Below are 23,614 nucleotides of genomic sequence, written 5' to 3'. Positions count from 1 at the left end.
GCTGCATCCGCAGAGCTTTCTCGCGCTTTATTTCTTCCAGGGTTTTAACACGCACTTCTCCTTCTGGCTTGGCTTTACCTGCCGGCTCCTTCGACTGCACTTTGCTGGGCCCGGAAAGAGTGAGCACACTCTGCTTCTTGGGCTCACCCTCAATTTTTGCCCCTGCGCTGGGATCTTTGGTTTTACCATGCCATTCAGCCTGGGCTTTGGCTTGACTTTCTCGAAGAGCTCTCTCACGACGGATTTCCTCCAGTGTTTTCACATGGATCTCTCCCTTTGGCTTAGCAGCCTTCCCTGTCATCATCAAGAAATGAGAAGCACCAACATTTAAAGAGAGTCCAACAATAGTTTAAGTCTCCAAAATTTGTCACAGTACTAAGGAAAACTAAGCCTGAGCGTTCCCAATAACGCATCTTAGGACAATAGCCTAACATTCTCCTCCTCCTCTGAGCCACTTGTTGTATTTTGAAGACCAGCCCTATCCAGAGAGAGTTGCTACACAGAAATGCTAGTTTACTTGATTACTTTTTCAGACGGCATTTCAAATTCCTGCTCCCGGCAGTGGCTCTATTCTAATTGTATATGATGGTTCACAGAAGCAGCTTAAAACCTTGACAAGGCACAAGCGGAAAATAAACACACACCTAGAGGCAGATTTCTGATAGTGGCTGTCAGAAGAGCTTCAGCACTCGAGCAAGAGGAACCAGTTCTTTGTTTTCATTTGAATTCCTTTTTAGGGCTGTATGAAAACGGTCTAAGTTCACGGAAAGGAAGAAGGAGAAAGTATATTTAATAGCCAGTTGTTACCTTTCGCAGTACTAGTCCGTTGAGAAGGTAATCCTAGTCTCTCCTTCACAGACTTGGGAACTTGAACTGCAAAACAGAAAAAGACCAAATTAGGGAGGCTGCATAAACGTCAACTTTGTGTTCACATTCGAAAACAAGGCAGGAAAGGTAACTTTGAATCCCGGTGATTAAGACCTCAGCCAACATGCAAAAAGAAACATCGCAGGAAAAGGACAAACAGAAAGCCTAAATACAAAACCCGTGAATCACATCCAGATGCCTGTTTAGTAGCTGTACCTCTCTTTGGTGCTTTGTCAGCATTTCCCGGAACCTCCACCTTCTTCCCCAGCCTTTCAGCAAGGCTGCGCTTCACGGGAAGGGCGCTTACATCAGCTTCAGACAGAGAAAACAAGGAATATTTTAAGAACATTTCTTTGCAGGAAGATTTGAGAACAGTCAACCACAAGCTTCTATTTTTCAAGCATATTTTCATAAAATTGCCTTTCAGCTGCTAAATGGTTTTTCTGCCATTTCTGCAGTCAACACAGATCTCCACTGCAACGCATTTTCCTCTCATACGTCAAAAATACTCTTCGATGCAGTCATATAGAGAAGGCGGCACCTAAATAACAGCTCATAAAAAGTTCTTACCCACGGAGGGTTTCCGTTTTCCTTGTTTCTCAGCAAGATCTAGTCGAACCACAGGTTCCTCCCCTAAAACAAAAGTAAAATTTTTCTATTTCGTAGAGACCAGTAGCCAATAGAAATAGTATACTGTTAGCCCATGTCCAAAAAAACCCAGCAAGACACTGTTTTGACAGCTAAACCACACAAACTCATATTACAACTGTAATTAACTTAGAAAAAGTATCCATAGTCTCAGTGTTTGCCTCAAATTCCAGCTGAATGTAGTCGAGAATGAATCTGAGTCTGCTTGACAGCTATACTTTGTGCAGAACAGAGCTGCATAAGCAAGCAGAATATTATTAGGTACAAATGCTGAGAAATATTCCTTTCTAAGGTGAATGTCTATGAGTAAAAGTACTTCTTCACTTCTTTCCCTTTCAAAGGAATTTGCACAACTCTAAACAATATAATTTATACACAGACTCCTATCGCACTACGGTCCACACGTGCCACTGTCAGCCTCTTTAAAGCTTCAGAAATTGCTTCTTACATAGCACTGTCCTCTAGAGCTCTTTCTTCTCGTTACTCTCCTGTTTTTCAGTTATCCCCCTATTTGCATACTGACACATTTTTTTCTTTCTCCTGCTACTGCACTTAACCTGAGCACCAAAGCTTTCCAGTACAACCAGGGACTTTCAGCATAAAAGCATGTTTTGAACAGAAGGCGGCAGCACCAGGAGGCTAACAGGGGTGAATTGCCTTCCTTCTTGCTTAACCTTCCAGTTGAGGAGTAATGAAATCAAAACAAAAGCATTAATTATTACCTTCCTCTGTAGACAGTGTCACAGTTCTCACCACTGTCCGGACATTTTCCTTTTCCGGAGCAGGAAAAATCATAGAATCGATGGGAGGAAGAGAAGATCTTGAAGGACCTTCTGCTCAGAGCAAGCAAAACATAAGGAAGTTTACCAAACAGAAAAAACTATCACGAAGAACAAAAAACTGTAATTATTCATTACTGTCAAACATACAGTGACCAGAGCATGCAAATAAGAGAGGTGACTAATTTGCCTCTGGTTGCCCTTGGAATTCCCATCTAGAATACCAGCTGGCTGAGAATCAGGTTGCTCGATGCCCCCAGCTAAACATGGAAGTCTATCCCTCAAGCAGCTCCCAGCCACCATCACCTGCCATTCTGAAGCCAATCAAATTTCACTTCTTTGGCAAATAGTTGGATTCACCAAAGCATAGCCAGCTACCCGGTATTACTGGAAGAATTTTTTTTTGAAAGAAAAATCATCACACAGGATGAAGGTGAAGAGGATAAGAAAGTAGGGAATATTAACTCACCACCGTGTCTCTTAGTTTTTTCCTTCATTTTCTGCAATTTGATTTCTTCAAGTGTTTTTATTCCAAAATTCAGACCGTCCTCTGAAAACAGAAAACAGTTAATGAGACTAAGGCTTAGAGGCACTCACTGAGGACCACAGATCCTCAGGCTTCTTAGTGCTCAGGAACTTTCAGAAGTATTTAGAATAAACCCTGTCAACACTCCTCACAAGTGAAACAACCATAGAATCAATGGCATTTTGCCCCTCCTTTCACCCTTCAGGGTAAAAACTGTAGTTTTAATTTTAATCCATTTACGTGATATTAGATCCCTCTATCGTTAGATATGGCTTTCAACAGTGGTTGCCAGGCTGCACGTGCAGCCATTTAAACTCCATGCTGTGACCCTGTTTTGTTCTCCAAAAGGAAAGAAAAGGAGTTCAACTTTCTGACCCAATGGGCACATGATGGTATCAGGGAGAAATGAGATCATGGAAATAACCGAGTCCATTCAGCACCCCTACATTCTGTTGTGTTTTTACGCCACATTGCTTTTGAGTTAATTGTCAAGTTCTCCTTCCGATTTATCCTACTACAGGTGCTGGAATACCTTGTTTAGCAGTAGTAGCACTGGCTTTCCGAGTGGAAATCATCCGTAATCCATTTTGGCCTTCCTCAGCTGGTTGCTGGACGGGAGTTTTAGTTTCTTCTCCTTCCGCAGAAAGCTGGTCTGAAGGGGAAAAATCTATTCAGTTATGCATAGGCCAGATTGTTCGTGATTATGTAGCTCATGCAATGACACTTCAGTCCATGGTTCCTATAAAAAAGCTTTTTTTTTTTTTTTTTTTTTTTTTAATACAGCTACACTGACCTGATGAACTCGTAAGTAGACTACCCTAGGACAAAACATCTAGGACTCTAGATTCTCTCTGCAGCTTTAACTACTACACAACATATTACTCTTCAGACAAAAAAAAAGGAATTTCCTTCCTAGTTTCACATAGAGCTTTACACAACAGACCAACTAAAGCCAAGAGTGGTTCTAAGCTTTCCTCCAACATTTCAGGTTCTGTCCACTGACTGCCAGACAAAGCCACCAGTGACCTGACCAGACTGCCTGCCCTATCGCTAGTCAGACCTCAGGTCATCTGTGATTTATACATTGATTTACAGCACAAATTCCTTCCAAGAACCAAAGACTTACACAATCATTTACAGCACAAATTCCTTCCAAGAACCAAACCATGCTCACCATCATCATCTTCATCATCATCTGCAGCATTGATTACAACTGGAGGGTGTGTAGGGCTTGGGACATTTTCCGAGTTTTCCACTACTTCAGGCTACTTCAGCAGGTTATTTATTTATTTATTTATTTTTAACTGTATTGAACCTCTCAAGTAAGCTAGGAGCAGACTAGGAACAACTGAGCACTTGTTAGAGTGTGCCTTTTCACCTGGACTCATGTTACTTTGAATAAATTAACAAGGATAGCTAGTGATAATTTGTGATTTAAGGAAAATCCAGATACGTGAGAGAAAGAGCAGCGTTAAAGCAGTTAAATTCCTGCATTCCTAAGTGCTCTCTCTAGCCAGTTTCTGAATGCTTCTGTTCTGTGGCTAGGATTTGGTCAGCTTGACCACAAGATCACTAGTAAAACAAGGATGCCATCCAGTCAAACCTTCAAATGAATGTAACTTACCTAAGGTCTACCGTTTGCTATCAAAGCAGGTAGCTTTGTCCTAATATTCTGTACAGTTGACCAATTTTAGCACGGAACTGAAATGCAGTCAGTTTAATGGGAGGGCTTTGGAAGCTGCCTTCAACAGTCAGTTCAGCCCTGTAGTCAGAGAGCAGATCAAGCCATGTGCAGGGTTGTGACTTCTCTCTTTAGAAAGAAAACCACTGAGCCAGACAGTTCCATGTTGAGTATCACAACAGGGAATGACATTTCTTCCCTTTGTCTTTCAGATGCAGAGCTTACTGATGGAAGCCTTCAATACTCAGACTAAACCTACCATCAAAACCGACGACCTTTTTACCGTCCAAACCAACCATTTTTCCATCAAACCCAACAACTTGGGTTTTGAAATGAAACTGGTAAGCCACAAGTCTTTATTGAATCTATTTTTCAGTGAAAGGGTTTTCTCTGTAACCTGATCATTTAAACTGTTGTGCTTAAAAGAAGGTCACTTGCAAGAGCGGTTATAATCCATGCTATAAAATCGAATCATCCTCTGGAAAGGGAAAAAAGGAGCAATTATCTTGCATGTACTCTTGATAAAGGAGGAGCTACACAATGGTATATAGTTTCACACTTTGTTTTTGAGAATGTCCAGGCTTAAGTAACAGCTCTTGATGATAAATGAAAAGATTAATACGCAGTGGATTTACACAGAACATTACGTTTTTAACAATGATCGATACAGAGTATTTGTCATGCATATCACCTGTGTACACCAAGAAATACTTATTTCAATATATATCTGTACAGTATTTACATTTTATATTTAAACTCTAACTCAAAACTTTTTCCAAGAAAATACAGAAATGAAACTGGTAAGCCACAAGTCTTAATCTGCAGCATTTGGTCTACAACAGACCTGGCTTTTCCAGCAAGCGTATCTACACAGATATGTAACAAATCTTAAAAATAGGCATTGTTTTTATATATGAAGCATTATAAATGCTGCTTGGTTTATAAAGCTTCGGTTTTGTACCCGTTTAAAACTCTTCAAAATGTCAAGTGATTTAGAGCTTACTTTGTCAGAATATTTTATAATGTAAGTCAGTCCAGGGGAGTTTAACTATTATATACAGTTCTCTCCCTAGATTGCACTGGCAACGGGGCAGCAATTTAATGCTAGAAATAATATACTTCCTGCTACGATCTCCTCAGTTACATGTTACTCTAAATAATTATTTCTGCAGGGTATAAGAACTTCAAATACAGCAAACGAACTCTCAAGGCATTTCCTTTGTGCTTACAGGTAGACACCGTCGCCTGGCTGGATAAACAGATTTTCTTGAAGGTGTTATTTCAGCATATAAGAATTGATTAAAAAAAAAAAAAAAAGTGCTTCATGGCTTATTGGTTTTGTAATCTCACAGTTCTCCAGGAACACTTGATTTGCTGCATTTCACCATTACGCTCGTCAGTAGCACTGATTCTGGTTTATCACTATTTGCATTACAAATCTCCTTGTCCAAAGCCTAAACTGATGTATGCACTGCTTGAAAACAAAATTTGAAGTTGCAGAGCAGAAGACTCAAGTCATTAGGTTAGCAGCTGCGTAACCATACTGCTTTCCAAATATAAGATGTAGAGCTTATTGAGTTTCTATGAAGAGTTTAAATGGCTCCCATTAAGCAAAGATGTCCCCACACTGATACTTCCTCTTAAGCAAGGATTCTACCTCCTTTGGCTGAGGCTTGCTCCCTTACATTCGAACATTCATCCAAGTAGCCTGCAATTCCACATTCGTGGGGGAAAGTCTATAGAATAGAAAAGGTTCCTCCAGTCTCTTCCTCTCAGCCTTTTTTTGAAGCATGCAATAAAGCAAAACATTCACAGGCTGACCTTCCATGCAAAACAAGGCAACTTAGTAAGACAGGAACCGCAAAACTGATTGCTCTTTAAAGTTAAAATGAGATTTGAAATAGATCAAGTTAGCAAGTGGTGTTAAGTCTGTAAGTAAGTCTGTTTTTGCCAGTGCAGCACAGTTCCCTATCATGTAGCCAGAGCTGCTTCTGTAGCTCCAAGAAGCAAAACTGCTTTGACAAAATACTGTGTCATGAAAGCATTCGTTGGTGCGGTAGGCACAGCTCAGGTTCAACAAGTTTCTGAAAAAATGAGTACTAACAGAAGCAGCAGCGTCCAAAGAAACACTTTATGTCCCCACTGCAAAATGAGGGGCTTTACCTTGAGTGTTATGCACACTGTCAATAGAAAAGCACCGTAACAGAATCTGCCACGGCAGTTTGTATGTTACTGAAAGACCATCAGAGTGGGACTGCAGAAAGATCTTTCAGAAGTTCCAAAAAGCATGTGGGGGTGGGAGTATAGTTGTGTTAGATAACACAATCTTAGATAAAGATTTTGGTCTTAACGTAAAAGTAAGGGCGTCTACCGATTTCTTCAACTCCAACAACTGAAGCACAAGTCTGAAAAATCGCCTTTAAGAATGCAATGAAAATATTTAACTCTTCTGTATGTTCATAGTTTGTTGTCAAGCAAAGGAATGAATGCTGATGCCTTAACTATCAAGAGCTGTAGCTTACAGAAGGACTACACCTTCCTGGTTTTTTCCCTTTAAAAACGTTAAATGCATGTGAAATTATTTGGGGGTGTTTTCACATGCAAAGCCTAATGCGATGCGTGCAAGCCCTGTCATCTTCTTCCTTTAGTAGTGTCGCATTAAGTGGTGTAGCCGATTGACCGTTACGGGTGCGGTCGGCTTCAGGGTACTGAACTATCACGGCCACGGATCCACCACCAACGCAGCACGCCCTCGCTCTAGTCGCGTTCAAGGAGAACTGTCACGGCCAGGAACAATGCAATTAAGTGCAGTTTATTACGGCAACAGATACACAGGTCCTTTGGATTGCCAGTGATAAATTCACTGTCTGCAAAAGCAAGCTAGCATGCATGAAATGCACAGGTACACGGCCTAGGTATTAAGACGTTAAAAAGCATAAAGATGCTAGAGATTTCTAAGTTTCCGTGGAGACGCCTGGTATAACCAAGCGTTCAGATCTTACCTCGCAGCATCCCAGTGGGCGGGGGGGGGGGGGGGGGGATGAGAGGCTCAGCCTGTCGACTGATGTCAGAAGGTATCCTTCGTGACAGTATCTCCCCCAACATTCCCTTTCTCTTAAGCCAATTGATATTATTTTCTATCTTTTAGGTGGAGCTTGAGTGACTCCAGTCATGCGTATCTTGGTTGTGATTGGTAGAAATTACCTCGCTTGCGTTTAAAGGTACAGGCTCCGAGAAATTCAGAGGATGTGCTCAGTGAGGGGTGGTTGCACCTTGGAGGCGGGTAGCTTTTGGGATGGAGGGGTGCTTATAATGCCTAGTCATTTAAGGCAATTACTCCACAAGGAGAAGCAAGGAAGAGAAGGGATAAAAGGGAAAAAACAAGAAGGAGAAAACCAGCTCCAGACTGACCTATAGTAACCTTTTGCTCATTAAGGGTCATTAAGGGTTAACACATTAGAAATCACACCTGTCAAAATGCTAATCCTTGCTAATGTGGGATTCGGTGTGTGTGTCCCTCCTCCTGTACCCCCTCCCCCCCGGTGTTCCTCTGTAATGCGCAAGCTCAGTAGAGATAAGTTAGGTGAGCTGTAATAACCAATCAAAAGGAGCCAAAGAGAGAGTTTTCACAAATTTCCTGTGTATGAATGACAGTGATTCGAGTCAGAGGTGTGCTTGCTTCGCGAAAGATAGCCAAGTACCTGACTCTGCAGAGTTCTGTAATTAATTATGTAATTAAAAGACCTTGGTGTGCATTCCAACTCTGGGTGAATAATTGGCGCGGTGCACTGGGCACGAACCTGCGGATAACATCTGTACTCAGTGTGATGCCTACAGACAATCCTTTACTGTTGGGACCTGCATATTTTTCTGTGCGTTCAACACAAACCCTTTGGCACAACTAGTTCCCTACGTAGCTGCCAGTTCACCACTCAGTTGCACTTCTGAAGAGGAAAAGCTATTTCCATCTAATGTAGGAGCACATACTCTAAATGCAAGCTTCACTCAGCTGGTCATTTACTGCAGGACAAGATTTGAAAACTGTTGTGGAGATTCTGTTGGGTTTTCTGCTTACAGAAAAATTAAGTGCTAGATCGCCCTCTACTCCACTTTGTAGTGCTGCGTTTAATGGAGATTCAAAGAATTTCATTTGCTCCTCCGTTTATGGACAATGAGCTGAAGGAACAGGTACAGCACGTTAGCCTGGAATGCCTTCCCTCCCAACCAAAGTAAACTGGAGCTGTAACTAACACAAGCAGAAACAAGGCTTCCACGTTTTCAGCTGAATAAAGTTCCAACAAAATCATCCTCTGGGATTTGAAGCTTACTTCAAATTACATGCCAACAACTCTTTTCCCTGAAAGGTCTTGCCCAGTTCTTACGTCATAGTAAAGTGTGTACCTATAAAATTTACAGTTAACGTCTTCACTTAGTTTGTCCAATTTTTGCATTATCGCTCAGCTGTGTGCTCATTTATAAGTTGATGCATGTATACAAGCTGCTGCTCAAGTCCTACGTCTTGTTTGCAATTCTTTGTTTCCTTGTTGCCAGCCTATTGTAAAGCGGATCCCTGCTGCTACTTGCTCTAGAAGAAAAGGAATCATCGGTTTGGTTACCAAATACCCGCTTCTGGAAACCAGAAGTGTTTTGGTCTCTCTTCCCTTTGAATGACTCCACACCTCTCATCAGATAATGGATTGCTGACCTAGAATCAGAGAACATCCCAAGGTGGAAAGGGCTCACAATAATGAGCGAGTCCAACTCCTGGCTCCACACAGGACCACCCCAAAAGCAGAGCCTATGTCTGAGAGCATTGTTCAAACACTTCTGGACCCCCGTCAGGCTCGGTGCCATGACCATTGCCCTGGGCAGCTGTCCCAGTGCCTGAGCGCCCTCTCAGGGCAGCACCTGAGGCGCACGGGTCTCGGCGGGGCGGCCCGGGAGGGGAGGAGGACGGCGGGGCGAAGCGGCCGCTCCCTCAGAGCTGTCTCCCCGCCGCCTCGCCCGCACGTCGGGGCTTTTTCGTGTCGGGGCTTTTTCGTGTCGCGCCCTCTGGCTCTCGCCGCGGGCGACATGCCGCTCCCCAGCGCGGACAGCTTGCGCGCGGGGCCTGCCCGCGGCGGCGGCGGGAGGGAAACCCCAACCGCAAAGCCCTCCCAGCAGGGAGAGCTCGGGGTGAGGGCCGGTCCGGCACCGACAGTAAAGACACGCCGGAGGAAACGCTCTGCTTTTAGCCGTGAGCACCGCGGCCAGGTTGAAAAGGCGTCACGCTGGAGCTCCGAGTTGGGCGGCGTTCCGAGGCCGTTGTGGCAGTTGTGGAGACGGCCTCGGCTGAGGTGGCGGCTGCTGTCGCTGCTGTCCCCTCTGTCCCCGCTGTTGCCGCTGTTCCCGGCGCCTGGAGACCCCCGGCAGCCCCCTGTGACAGGACCTGTGGCCCCGGGGAGCAGGACCTGTGGCCCCCTGTGCCCGCCGCCTCGTCGGCCATCCCGGCAGCAATCCTGCCAGCACAGAATAGCTCACTGGCTTTACGTGCGTTTCAGGGTAAAGTGACGATTAACTTCTATTTCCTGGCTTGGGTGCTGCTTTATTCTTTAACGGAGCTTCAGGTTTAAAGGTTAAACTCAGTTCTGTCAAGGTTAAACTCAGTTTCGTGAATGGCATCTTGGACAAAATCTTAAGCTGTGATTGACTCTCTGCTTAACAGAGGCCAAACGTGTACCTACTGAGAAGCAGGTCATAGGTGATAAGCCCTCACAAATTAACTTGCTATCACAAAGTGACGCCCAGAAAAAGTGTATTCAAAAGCTAGGCTCATTATAGAATCACAACAAAGCCATCATGACTGGTGCAGTAGACAGTGAGGTAGAGGGTGAGCCCTGGAAAGACAGAAGTAAAGTAGCAGCGAAATGCAGGTACCTTTGTGCACACGAAGCAGAAAAGCGCAGGCAGTAAAGTAATAGTGCTCCATTACTAGCGTGAGCAACAATTATATATAAATCGCAACCATTATCTATTAGATAATAGGTAATAATTAATAGATAATTGCAAAGCTCCAAAAATGCAATAAATAACTGATTCCCCTCAGAGAATGTCATTTGCATTTTTATATTAAAAAGACTCCAGAGTTGTAATGGATTAAAATCCTACGAAAGTGAAAGAAATGGCATCAGCCACTAGTTCTGCAGAAGCTAAAAGTAATACTGATAGAGTTTTGATGGAAATTTTTCCTTTGTGTGTTTAGTTTGGGGATTCCTTTTAAATCATTCATACCAGCAATTTAGTTCTTAAAGGCCGTTTCTTTGAGATTAAGTGACAGGACTTGTACTACTCTTTTCTTCTTGGAATGCTTCTTGGTATTCTTACGTCAGCCAGAACATTTGTCTCTGCCGCAGATGAGAACAATGACCATAGTTAACAAGCCCAAATCTTCAAAGTCTAAAAAGCCATCTTCAAGGCGGTCTGGCAAATCCAAGAAACCGAGTACTAAAAAACCGATGTCACGCACCGCAAACTGGGGCCGGATACCACCTGCAGAAGATTCAAGCCAAGTCTCTGTGGCCCAAGGATGTGGAGGTGCTATTTATTGTAGATCCTCTGAAAAATCTAAGCCTTTTGCCCAAAGAGATCTAAGTAAGTGTGCGCTTTATCCTGCCTCTGTTTTCTTCAAAACAAAAGTAGAAAGTGCAGTTCTTACTTGTTGCACTGATAGAGAACGGGACTACTGTGAATAAAGACTTCCAAAGCGATTCTCCTAAGGCAACTGAAGTGACTGACGTTACAGAAATTAATTTTGATATATTTACAGTCGACAGAGAAATATGGGGAGCATTTTGTAATGCACAGATTCATCCATATCTTTTCTGTTTTGCAAAGAAAAGTGTTTGATTGTTGCTATTCACAGGTTCCATTATTCACAGGTTTTTGAATGCTAAGATTGCTCAGGAAAAGATCTGATATTTGTAGGGGTACCGTCATTCCTAGTTATTTGTTTTTACATTGTCCTTGCATTTATTACCATATAATTTCAAGTCTAAGTTTGTGGTTGAAGTTATAATAAGGAAAAAAGCATATAATAAGGAAAAAATTAAAATGGTTGACTAAACTTTTTTTTCCCAAAACGTTGTGTTGACCAGCCAATTTGAATATGGCGGTATTAAAGGTGTCTGCAATAAGTTTTTCTGTTTTGGATTGTAGCTAGTTCCTCTAGGTGCTCCCGCAGAATAGTATTTTTACTATGCCTATATATACTTTATATATTTACTATACCTATATATACTTAATACCTTTCTTAGAAACAAACAAACAAAATCTCTTTTTAAATATAACTTTCTTGCAGTTGTTAATGATGGAATTGCTCCGCCACAAAGGATTCTTTTTCCACCTGAGAAGATACGTATGGATTGGCAAGAAACACAAAGTGTTGGAGTTGGCCTGTACAATCTTGGCAACACGTGTTTTCTTAATGCTACTCTACAGTGTTTGACCTACACCCCCCCACTTGCCAATTACATGCTTTCTCTTGAGCACAGCCAGTCATGTGAGTACTTTCTAACAGTATTTTAAATCTGTTGGATAGCTGTGAAGGTGAAAGAACAGCAGTGATTCTGTGAGACAAACTTACTTGCCTGATTTTACCTGTAGAAGCTGGCTTTGAGCATTGTATTAGCAGCGGGCTCGGAATAGCATATGGAGTGCGTTTAATGCACCATGTGTTTTTTTTGTTTGTTTGTTTTTTTAAAAGGATCTTTTCTTGCTTCATGGGAATAATGAAGTGCATTGGACAGTAATGCATTTAATGAACATTTGGCATTTGGGCTATTTGGGCTTCCTGCTGCTAGAAAGGCAATAAAATTTAGGATGTTGGCATCATAGGTCTTTAGTCTGCACAGCCGAGGTTCCATAATGCACTACAATAAAGGGTCTGTTTGTTGTTGAACCAATTAAAAAAAAAAAAAAAAAAAAAACCTAGAAAGCAATATGAGCTGTTATGAACACGACTAGATTTTTTTGTGGGACTGAATTAAAATCTAGACTGATTTTGTCCTAAATAAAATGTTGTACTATAAAGTAAATGTTGTACTAAACCTGTATGCTTTTTAGGCTGGTATCTTTGTATCGATACCTAGAAATTTAACTGTTTTCTTCCTGTATATAGAAATCGTTTCAGTTAAGAATCCTGTTGAAAAAAGGAGGGCAGAAGTACTATTACATACATTACTGTAATTTTTCCTTTCTCCCAAAGGACTCGTAGCTCTGTATCATGAAGCTCACCTGACAGCACTGTGCTGAAAATAACCCACATTCTCTTAATGCTGTGTCATCAACGTCAAATATTCTTTCCTCATACATTTTGCAACCTGTGGAGTTCACATTCCTGTCAGCCTTTACAAAAATGACTTTGCAGTAGTCTTTTAGATTTCTCATCACAAAATGCACTTGAATACAGGCTTAATGGATATTTTTATTCTATAAAGTTGTGTGAAATGAAATGTTAGGAGGCTGTTGGGACAAGGAGAGTGGATATTGTATCTATAGTTTAAATGTTACTTATATGTTTGTTTGTAGTTATGTCTGTTTCGCTAGACTGGGATGCTTTCTTCTTTCACTCTTCAGGTCGTGAACAAGATTTTTGCATGATGTGCACGATGGAGACTCACATTAACCAGGCCCTGCGTTGCACTGTTGATGCCATCGAGCCTACGCGTGTTATCAATAATCTCAGTCGTAAGTGGCTTCAGATGTGTTTCTTTTTCAGCATCTTGTAATCTTCAAATAATTATTTGATGTGTATAAATGGTTTTAACACTATAAAGAAGAGAGATTTTAGAAACAGGAGAATTACTTCATTTTTAAATGAGGTAAATACTATCATCTTCTTATTTAGGAATAGGACAACATTTCCGTTTTGGCAGTCAAGAAGACGCACACGAGTTCTTGCGCTATACTGTTGATGCTATGCAGGAAGTGTGCTTGAATGGAAGCACCAAGTAAGCATAAACAAATTCACTTTTATACGTTCTCTAGCACCTTTTAGGCCTTTATTTACTATCAAAACTGAAAGTCTAGGTCATCCTTGGTTTTCATAAAACTCTTTGAAGAGTTAACTGTGTGCCTTAAATCTTCTGAGGTCTGATTATAATTTATTTCCAGATTGGACAGATCTTCTCAAGCTACCACCACCATTCATCAAATATTTGGAGGATTTCTAAGATCAAGAGGTACTTTTAAAAATATTCCTGTCCTTAGAACTGATCTGTGTCTTTTGTCGGTAGTAAAGCAGTCTGTAGTTTGTCTGAAGTAGTATCTATCGACAACTTGAATGTGGACAGTTAGTCTCCTTCACGTGTTGTTAAGCATTTATATTTTGCTTCCAGTGAAGTGCTTGAATTGCAAAGCAGTTTCGGATACGTATGAGGCATTTCTTGATATCACTTTGGATGTAAAGGTAGGAGGTTTTGTAAATATAATTCATGATGTTTAAGTACATGTATAACTTTCTAAATTAAACTTGTTTAACTTAAAAAACCAAACCACGTACAATGTTAAAATATAAGAGCTTGGTGGTGGTTAGAAAGTGGATTGGACTTTGTCCTTCTGTGGAACCCCTGTAAATAGTCTCCACGTCTGCATTGGGTTTAAGGGGAAAGAATTTTATTGCTGCACAAAGTATAATACTGTCACACTTCTTTGTTGTTCTACCTCAATATACATCTAATTGTTAGACTGCTGGATTTGTTGCCAGTATTGATGACAAAGCACACTATAGATGCTGTCTGCGTTACTGGAAAATGATTTGTTTCAAAGTAGAATGACTTCCAGGTGAGGTAAACGCTGAGCATGCTCTTTCTGCCTCCTTCTTGACAGTGCTCATAGTAGATCGCTTAAGTATGTATTAGTCAGGTTCTCTTATAAACTCCTAGTGCGTCTCTGGAATTTTGAATTTACAGTGACTTTACGCTCTTCTTTCTCGCTCCTCTAGGCGGTTTCATCTGTTACCAGAGCTCTAGAACTATTTGTGAAACCTGAAGAGCTGGATGGAGAGAATTGCTATAAATGTAGCGAGTAAGATCATTACTAATTATGTCTTAATACTAGATATTAGTTTTATATATTACATGACTTAGAGCGTAAGTTATCCTTTAACTTCATTTAGAAATAAGGAGACGCAGCTTTGTTGTTGTTGTTGTTGTTGCTTCATTTCGTAGTAGTGGTGAGCTGAAGCAAGGAGCTATGGAGAATGGTTTGGAGTGGAAGGCAGCAGCAGGTTCCTGCAGGTCCCAGCGTTCACTGTGAAACAAAGTTAGATTGAGTGTCAGGGAATGTGAGCTGGCTCCGTGGTAATGAATGTTAGCAGCCTGTGCTGGCTCACTAAACAGCGTCTTGCACAGCTCTTGAACTGTGAAACCTGTCGATGTGGACTAATGCCTGAAATGAGCTCCCTTAAGCCTAACCCGTGCACAGGGAAAGCCTATTGAGTTCAGGCGCTCTCTGTGCTGATCAATATGTAAGATGTTTCTACGTATGTGAGAAACAATTGAACATTTGCATAAGATGGTTTGGCAAAACAAGCTGTTAGTCAAACATCCCCTCAGAAAAGCACAGAGTGCCCGGCTCAGTTCTGTAGGATTCATGCCTGACCCCTCTAAATGAAAAATGCAGTATCCACTTCTTGTTGTCGGATACTAAGGAAATTAGGGTGTCGAATCAAGAGCGTCCAATAGGTTATTAAAGCAATTTAATCCAGGTTCGTCTTGGCCTGCGGATCCTAGAAAGCAACATGCAGCGTATTCAGGATTCTCATAACTGATGTCTGAGGAAGAGAAAGAACTGTAATAGCACCTCACATCTGAATTGCATGGTCTTTCCTTAATGTGCTCTTTGAGGTGTGATCGGTTCAGTCACACTTAAAGCCAGAATTTTCTGTCTTTTTGTGAGCTTAAAAGGAAAGGCCTTGCACATGTACAGTACTTTTTCCATTGCTGATAACTGTTATTAGTCTTATATATAACTCATTTTTAATATTTTTTGTTTATATTTTATAACTCCCTGGTAATACGCTTTCATGAGAGATTCCTGTTCCCGCTGTGCTCTGAGTTGTTGGTAAAACTTACCTTCTTCTCTGTATTAACAAACGTGACATGCAGTGCATGGGTTTATGAAAAGAAAAAACCAAACATATGATGCAAGTAAATATCATTCAAATAGCATAAGCATGCGTGAGACATTAAAAGGAGTTTGTTTTGGGGGCGAAAAAGAAGATGCTTTCAAACACTTGTCTCTGCTTGTTTTTAAGGTGTAAAAAGATGGTTCCTGCATCCAAGAGATTTACCGTACACCGTTCTTCCAACGTTCTCACAATATCACTGAAAAGATTTGCAGATTTCACAGGTGGAAAGATCAACAAGGTATATTAAGAATATACCTTAAGAATATAGAGAAATGGTCTGCTTTTATTTTCATTTTCTCTTTTTTTCACTTTTCTCTTAATATCAGTAAAGTTCCTGCTTGACAAGAAGCATAAACTTTCCTCTGAGAAGGCTAATTCATCAGGAAACAGTTGTCTGCAACTTCTAGTATTAAACGTTGCTTATGGGAAGACTTATTTTTAGTGAATCAAGAGATATATTCATATAATTCCAGTCTCTGTTTTTTGGAAGTGTTTTTCTCTGGCTAGTCTGCGAAGTACTCTGATATAATTTTTCTATCTTCTTGGTCTCTCTTTAGGAGGTAAAATATCCTGAATATTTGGACCTCCGAGCCTACATGTCTCAATCAAGTGGAGAACCACTCCTCTATGCCTTATATGCGGTGCTGGTGCATCATGGAATCAACTGTCGCACAGGACACTACGTATGCTACATGAAGGTAGAAGTCAACATCATTTCTAACAGGGTAAAAGGTTGTGCTGGCAAACCAGTTAAAGTGTTACTAGTAGTACTGTTTCTAGGCAAAAAGATTTTCTGAAATAATCCCAAACTTGAAAATGGGATCTTGTATAAAATCTTAAGCTGTGATTGACTCTCTGCTTAAGAGAGGCCAAACGTGTACCTACTGAGAAGCTAGGTGATAAGTGTTTTTGTACACTTATAAGTGGTCATTTTGTAAAGAGACTGCTGAAAAATCTGAACACTGCTGCTGCAGAACTCTGAATGGGGGGCTAGCAACTGTTTTATCTGATCTGGAATCTTGAGTTTACTTTTCAGTGGACAGGAGGAGAGTCTCTCAAGGCAAACAGAAATAACACCCGATACTCATGTCAACATAAATTTATGCTCAGAGTGTAGGTGTAGGAACAGCGTCGGTATGTATATGGAACATCGGGAGAGGAAACTATATCGGTATTTACAGCTTTTCTACTTCCTTGTCAGAGAGACGTTATCTCCAAATTAGAAATTGATGTATTTTGAATAAGGGCTGGTGGATCGGATTTATTCTTACTAGTGTTAATATTTGCTCTTGAATAGTACTTAATATCTGGTAACGCATCAATCAATCGTCAAAAATAAACTTAAAAATGTGTAAGGCTTATCTCGTTGGTCGATACAAAGACCAAGGTCTTTTTTCTCTTTTTTTTTTTTTCCCAGTATTGTTTTTCTGTTTTCCTTCTCACTGCAGTCTTGATTTTGTTTCTTGTCCCTTAAGTATGTTTTCAATGTGTTGTTGAAACATTTTCCCTTTCAATCCGAAAAAAGGAGCTGTCACTGGTGTCTGCAAGTTGAAGACTGGAGCTTATCCGAAAATCACTGAGCCCAAGAGCTGTCACCTTAGTCTTCCAATAGGACGGGGATGTCTTCATTTCTCAGTTAAATGCATTTTTCAGGTTTGTGTATTATTTTCTCAGGAACGGAAAGTGTGCGCACAATTTGCCAGTTGTGGGACTAGGAGTTCTCTTATTTCCTGTGCTTTGTTTAACCTGTCTTAAGTTTAATGGATAGCAATCAAGGTGTACTAGAAATCTGAAAACACTTTATGCTTTGTTCTCTCAGTCATTTTGGTATAACAAACTAGCTTATGGTTTAAACCCTCCATTAGGTTAGCATTTTCCCTAAACGTAACAAGTCCCTGTGTGCTACAGGAAGACAGTAACAAAAAATTAAGTATAGATATTCATCCTGTCATTATTCAGCTTCTGCCTATGGACACACAATTACGCTTATTTAAAGCGGTATCCTCTTGAAACCTAATCAGCATGTTAGAAAGGACTTAGTTATCGGCTTTTGTCCTGGAGGGCTGAGGTTTGGTCTGTTTTGTTTTACATTCAGCATTTCCTTTTCTAGCTTCCATTCCCCTGTTGTTTTGCATGAGGAAAACATGCAGCTTTACAAAGTAGAACGGAAAGAGATGCTTTTCAGTCTAACTTTTCAGTTTTTTGTAGGAGTTTTAAATGTGGTGGGTGCAAAACAGCATAAGTACTGCTGCCAAAGTTATATTCAAACAAGTATTTCTTGGAGAAGCAGAAGAAGCCCAGGGAGAAATAAATTTACAAACATGCTCTTCATGCTCTCCTTTCCCAAGATTTCTCTGAGATATATCCCATAGTCTGTGGGTTTTGAGGTATGTGGTTCGCAGGAGTGAAAAGGAGGGCCAAACAGCTCTCCTCTTGGATCTCAACGTGCCAGGGCTTTAGTGTACTGCCACTTATGGCTCCGCTTTTCACCTGGAAAAAGCGACCTCATGCTGTAAACTGAGGAGCCCTGCAATTGTTCTACTTGTTGTTCACTTGTGGTCACTTTGAAAAATACCAGCTAAATTACTGGCAAGACTGCACCCGTTCTTAAAAACAAACAACCCCCCCAAATCATCTGTTTTCCTCTTACAGGTAATTGAAGTAATCCCCAAAGAAGACAGTTCACTATCCATAGGCAAGTTTTATTTTTAAACATTTTCTACATTTTATACCTAGCCACAACTTAACAACCAGTTAACAGTTGGTGACAATCCTGTTCAGTGTTGAAAATGTCATTCTGGCATAGGAAACAAAGGACTTCATCTTCTTGCTTTACAGCTGAATGTCTTCTACATAATGTTTGGAGAAGTGAAATCTTGCAAGAGGTTTTCAAAAATTCTGCCCGGTTTGGATGATGAAGTAAATTGCCATAGTCAGTAGATTCTGGCACTGACAAGTTCCTTCAAGCTAAAGAGGGAGTGCGATTGTTGCAAAGCATGTCTGTATTTTGAGACAGGGACGACCACAAGTTTTAATCTTAAAATACGACATGGAGGGGAGGCTGGTTGTTCACACATTCTTGCAAACATTAATACAATCTGTCCCATTATCAAGAACAAAATTAGGGACTGAACGGAGGTCTTTCAAATACCAGTGTTGCAAAAATAGACTTTTTATGCTACTAATGTCAAAAGAATCCTGATTGTACTAAACTGTAAGTGTCTCTTCTAGCTGATAAATCAGGAACAGCACAGAAGAAAATGCGTCTGCTCTAATGCTCTTTGGGCTTCGGTGAATTCTCTGGCCAGCAGATGGCGAACTCGCTTTTTCTAAACCAGTCAAAAGTATAGGGAGAAAGTAAATGTCTTGCACACATTACACAAGTCCAGGGCATTGGGATCACTGGGCTACATGAGTGAAAGAGATGCACCCCAACAGTACCCCACTTAGATACGCTGCTTGAAACATAAGCAGGATAGGAGGGCTGTGCAAAGCAATTTTGGTAAATTGAGAAATTCATGTATTTCATCAAGCCTGAAGATACTAATTAGTTTCATGTGGGGGAAGGTCAGTCTTTCAAAGAAAAGAAAAAACGTCTCTTAAGCAGGATTTTCTGAATGGTGGAATCTAATCTGAAAAAAGGCTACTTCAGCAGGTTATTTATTTATTTATTTATTTTTAACTGTATTGAACCTCTCAAGTAAGCTAGGAGCAGACTAGGAACAACTGAGGACTTGTTAGAGTGTGCCTTTTCACCTGGACTCATGTTACTTTGAATAAATTAACAAGGATAGCTAGTGATAATTTGTGATTTAAGGAAATTCCAGATACGTGAGAGAAAGAGCAGCGTTAAAGCAGTTAAATTCCTGCTCTCTCTAATAAGTGCTCTCTCTAGCCAGTTTCTGAACGCTTCTGTTCTGTGACTAGGATTTGGTCAGCTTGACCACAAGATCACTAGTAAAACAAGGATGCCGTCCAGTCAAACCTTCAAATGAATGTAACTTACCTAAGGTCTACCATTTGCTATCAAAGCAGGTAGCTTTGTCCTAATATTCTGTACAGCTGACCAATTTTAGCACGGAACTGAAATGCAGTCAGTTTAATGGGAGGGCTTTGGAAGCTGCCTTCAACAGTCAGTTCAGCCCTGTAGTCAGAGAGCAGATCAAGCCATGTGCAGGGTTGTGACTTCTCTCTTTAGAAAGAAAACCACTGAGCCAGACAGTTCCATGTTGAGTATCACAACAGGGAATGACATTTCTTCCCTTTGTCTTTCAGATGCAGAGCTTACTGATGGAAGCCTTCAATACTCAGACTAAACCTACCATCAAAACGGACAACCTTTTTACCATCCAAACCAACCATTTTTCCATCAAACCCAACAACTTGGGTTTTGAAACGAAACTGGTAAGCCACAAGTCCTTATTGAATCTATTTTTCAGTGAAAGGGTTTTCTCTGTAACCTGATCATTTAAACTGTTGTGCTTAAAAGAAGGTCACTTGCAAGAGCGGTTATAATCCATGCTAATCCATGCTCCGTGCTGTTCCTTACAGTCAGCACACCAGGTTCCCCCAGTGCGGTAACATGTAAGGGTGGAAGCCTAGGGAACACTCAGGTAATGCTGCTATAGCATACCCTGAAAGCCTCCTCAATGCTCTACAGTTTCTTTAAAATGTGAATGTTAGTTTAATTTTCCTAGTCACTTTAAGCAATTACTCCACAAGACCTTATTGTTCTCCACAACTCCCTCTTAGAGGTTGTAGCAGCGTGGGGGTTGGTCTTTCTCCCAAGCAGCAAGCAACAGGAGAAGAGGAATTGGCCTCAAGTTTCACCCAGGAAGGCATGGGGTGGATATGAGGAAAAAATTCTTCCCTGAAAGGATTGTGAGTCCTTGGAAGAGGCTGCCCAGGGAAGGAGTTGAATCACCGTCCCTGCAGCTCTGCAAAAGACGTGTAGATGTGGTGCTTGGGGACGTGGTTTAGTGGTAGACTTGGCAGGGCTGGGTTAGCGCTTGGACTTGATGACCTCAGAGCTCTTTTCCAGCCTAAAGGATTTGACAATTCTATGGTAATAAGCACAAGTGCTGAGACACAGAGCTGACCAAGCAAACATAGAGACAAGGACAAGACATGAACCATGAGGATTCTTAACAGAAGAGTAGAGAAAGCAGCTAGAAATAGAAGATCTTTTTAGAAGAGAACTTTCCAAGCTAGAGAAAGAGGAAAGCATATGTGTGTAACTTCAAACTTGAACAAGAAAGGAAAAGCATGCTAAACACTGACAAGAAAAACACAAAGAAATATAAACACCAACACTTCAGACTAAAACTTCAAGAATGATTTGGCATTTGTTATCTTGTTGAGGTTTACGGAAGTTGCCAGAAATATTTTTTTTCTGGGGGTGAATCTGATAAATTATCTTAAATTTAACTGTCACTGACAAACCTGTGAGTCCGAGGAAATAGATACTGAGTGGTGTCCCAGTAGGCAGGAGGGCAGCGGTGGCTGTGTCACCCAGGTGTCACAATGGGCAGCGGTGGCTGTGTCATCCAGGCGTCACAGTGGGGCCGTGACATGGCAGCCCAGTCAGGATAAAAGGCCCCTGGTTGCAGGCAGGCCCCAGTCGGGATGGAAGCCCCTGGCAGCAGGCAGCAGAGGGCAGAGCAGGGCAGGACAGGGAGGTGAGTGCGCGATGGAGCAGGGGCTGAAGTGCAGTGCGAGCCTGAATGGTCCAGGAACCAATGTGGGGAGGAGATGCTTGTGTGCTCATCCCAGTGCAGAGATGATGCCTGGGTGCCTGAGAAGGTGCCCGCGGGACTCAGGAGCTGCTTTCTTGCTTGATGGAAGTTCTTGGCTATGGCAAGAAGAATCTGGGTGCTCCCCAGGCTTCTTAGCTGCTGTGTCCAGATACTCCCTGGGTGTGCAGGGAGATGCTTGGTTTCTCCAAGAAGACAGCTGGGTGATGCAGAGATTTTTTTGGATGTCTCAGGAAGATGGATTGGTGATCCTGGCTGTTTCTTGGTGGCTCCAGAGAAATGCTTGAGTGCTATTTGGGGATGCTTGTGTACCCTAGGAGATGTGGTTGTGTGCCCAAGGGAGAGGCTAGTTTGATCCAGGGTAAAGCTGTGTTTCTCCAGGGAGGATTTTGGGTGCTCCAGGGAGATGGTTGGGTGCTTTTTGTGTGATGCTTGGCTCCAGGGAGATGCTGGAGTGCTGTGGGGAGATGCTTAGTTCCTGCTCTTTGGTATCTGTGTCCCCTGGGGGGGTGCGTGCATGAGCACGGGGACATACTTGAATGACCCTGGTAGGTACTTGTGCAGCCCTCAGAAGCTCTTGGGTGCCAAGGGAGGTGCTTCCCATGTCCAGTGGGATGTTTGTGTGCCCCAGGTGGTGTTTTGGTGCCCTGGGGAGATGCTTGGGTTCTCCAGTCAGATGTAGGACTGTAGTGGGAAGGTTCCTGTGTGAGGTGCAATGAGGTGCTTGGGTATTGCAGGGAGGTGCTTCTGTGCTGCAGGGAGATGCTTGGGTGCCTGGGGCAGAGCTTTGTGTGATTAGGGGATAGATTTTTGTGCTCTAAGGTGCAGCCAAACATTCCCCAGACCATTCCCCATCTTGGGAGCACCCAAGCATCTCCCCAGAGCACCCAACCATATTGTACTAGGAGTACCCAAGCAGCTCCCCAGAGTACACGAGCATGTCCAAGGAGCATTCAGGCACCTCCCTAGAGAAGACATGAACATCCCTAGGGAAAGAACCAGTCTCCCTTGGGAATACAAGCATCTTCCTGGAGCACTCTCCACGACACCCAAGCCTCTCGCCAAGGAACATAAGCACCTCTTGAAATCACCGAGATTTTCCCCAGGGCACACAAGCCTTGTGTTGGAGTAGACAAGCATCTCCCCAGGACACCTAAGCACTACATTCTACCTGTGAGGCATCATCCAAGAGCATTCCAGCACCTTCCAGGAGATCCCAACATCACCCTGAGCTCACAAGGTTCTGCCGGGCTCAGCCAGGCATCTCTCTGGAGCACCCAAGCATCATTGTAGGGCATCCAAACATGACCCTTTTAAGGACCCAAGCATTTTGGGTAGACCTGTGCGGTGCCAGGGGTTGGACTTGATCATCCTTATGGGTCCCTTCCAACTCGGGCTATTCTATGATTCTACGATTCCCCAGCAGCAGCAAAGCATTTCCCCAGGAACACGGCTATTTCCCTGAGGCACACAAGCATAACCCCCCGAGAACGCAAGCATCTTCCTGGAGAACCCACGCATCTCCCCACAGCACTCAGGCACCCCACTGCAGCATTATTGAAACATCTCCCCAGGGAACCCAAGCACATCCCAAGGTACTTTGACATCCGTCCAGAGCTCCCAAGCAAGTTCTTTCAGCATCTCGGTCGTTCAAAAAGCACCTCTGTGAAGCATGCAGAGACCTCTGTGGAGTACCCTAACTTGTCCCTGGGGTAGGAGAGGTAGATACCCAGGATCCCCAAGCATCACTCTGGTACACCCATCACATCCTTGGTACGCAAAAACACCTCCCCGTGCTGCACAAGCAATTTGCTGAGGCAGCCAAAGATCTCCCCAGAGCACCCAGTCACCTGCGTGGGATATTCAAAAAGCAAAGCGCGGACAGAAAAGCAAAGCAAAAAAGGTCCAAAAATAAAACAAAGCAATGCAATGAATATGTACCTATAAAAAAAAAAAAAAAAAAGGACAAAAAAAACCAAGGAAAGCAGGGCCAGGAAAAGCAAAGTAAAGCATGTCCAGGAAAGGCAAAGCAGTGCAAGGCAGAGCAAAGCAAAGGAAAGTAGCACAAGGAAAAGCAAAGCAGTGCCAGGAAATGTAGAGCAAAAGAAAGAAAGCAGTTTGAGGAGGCAAGGCAAAGCACAGCAGGGGTAGGAAAAGAAAGCAACGTAGAGAAGGAAAAGCAAAGCAGTGCCA

General features: G+C 42.3%; 1 protein-coding gene and 1 long non-coding RNA gene across 2 annotated transcripts; one reads left to right on the top strand and one right to left on the bottom strand.

Moving 5' to 3' along the window:
- Positions 1–2,318: 2,318 nt before the first annotated feature.
- Positions 2,319–4,193, bottom strand: LOC310891924. The gene is made up of 3 exons (XR_014577782.1): positions 3,353–4,193; positions 2,764–2,844; positions 2,319–2,348 (listed from the first exon to the last, which is right to left on the bottom strand). It is a non-coding gene; the product is annotated as an uncharacterized lncRNA (long non-coding RNA).
- Positions 4,194–8,100: 3,907 nt separating this feature from the next.
- On the top strand, positions 8,101–17,054 carry LOC310891928 (ubiquitin carboxyl-terminal hydrolase 42-like). Its single transcript, XM_083854148.1, has 10 exons — positions 8,101–10,042; positions 10,894–11,131; positions 11,838–12,038; positions 13,115–13,225; positions 13,386–13,488; positions 13,652–13,719; positions 13,876–13,946; positions 14,481–14,563; positions 15,795–15,906; positions 16,226–17,054. Exons 1-10 carry the CDS (start codon positions 9,302–9,304, stop codon positions 16,463–16,465), a joined length of 1,968 nt encoding a protein of 655 aa, XP_083710274.1. The 5' UTR covers positions 8,101–9,301; the 3' UTR covers positions 16,466–17,054.
- Positions 17,055–23,614: the final 6,560 nt, after the last annotated feature.

Source organism: Anser anser, assembly GCF_964211835.1.
Source record: "Anser anser genome assembly, contig: HAP1_SCAFFOLD_40, whole genome shotgun sequence".
In the NCBI taxonomy this organism is placed as follows: Eukaryota; Metazoa; Chordata; class Aves; order Anseriformes; family Anatidae; genus Anser; species Anser anser.
This window is presented reverse-complemented; position numbering and strand designations above follow the sequence as displayed.

Coding starts and splice junctions, on each gene's coding strand:
- LOC310891928 (XM_083854148.1), top strand. CDS start 9,302: ATGTCTGAGAGCATTGTTCAAACACTTCTGGACCCCCGTCAGGCTCGG. Junction 10,043..10,893: donor GGCTTTACGTGCGTTTCAGG/GTAAAGTGACGA, acceptor TCTCTGCCGCAG/ATGAGAACAATGACCATAGT. Junction 14,564..15,794: donor AATTGCTATAAATGTAGCGA/GTAAGATCATTA, acceptor CTTGTTTTTAAG/GTGTAAAAAGATGGTTCCTG.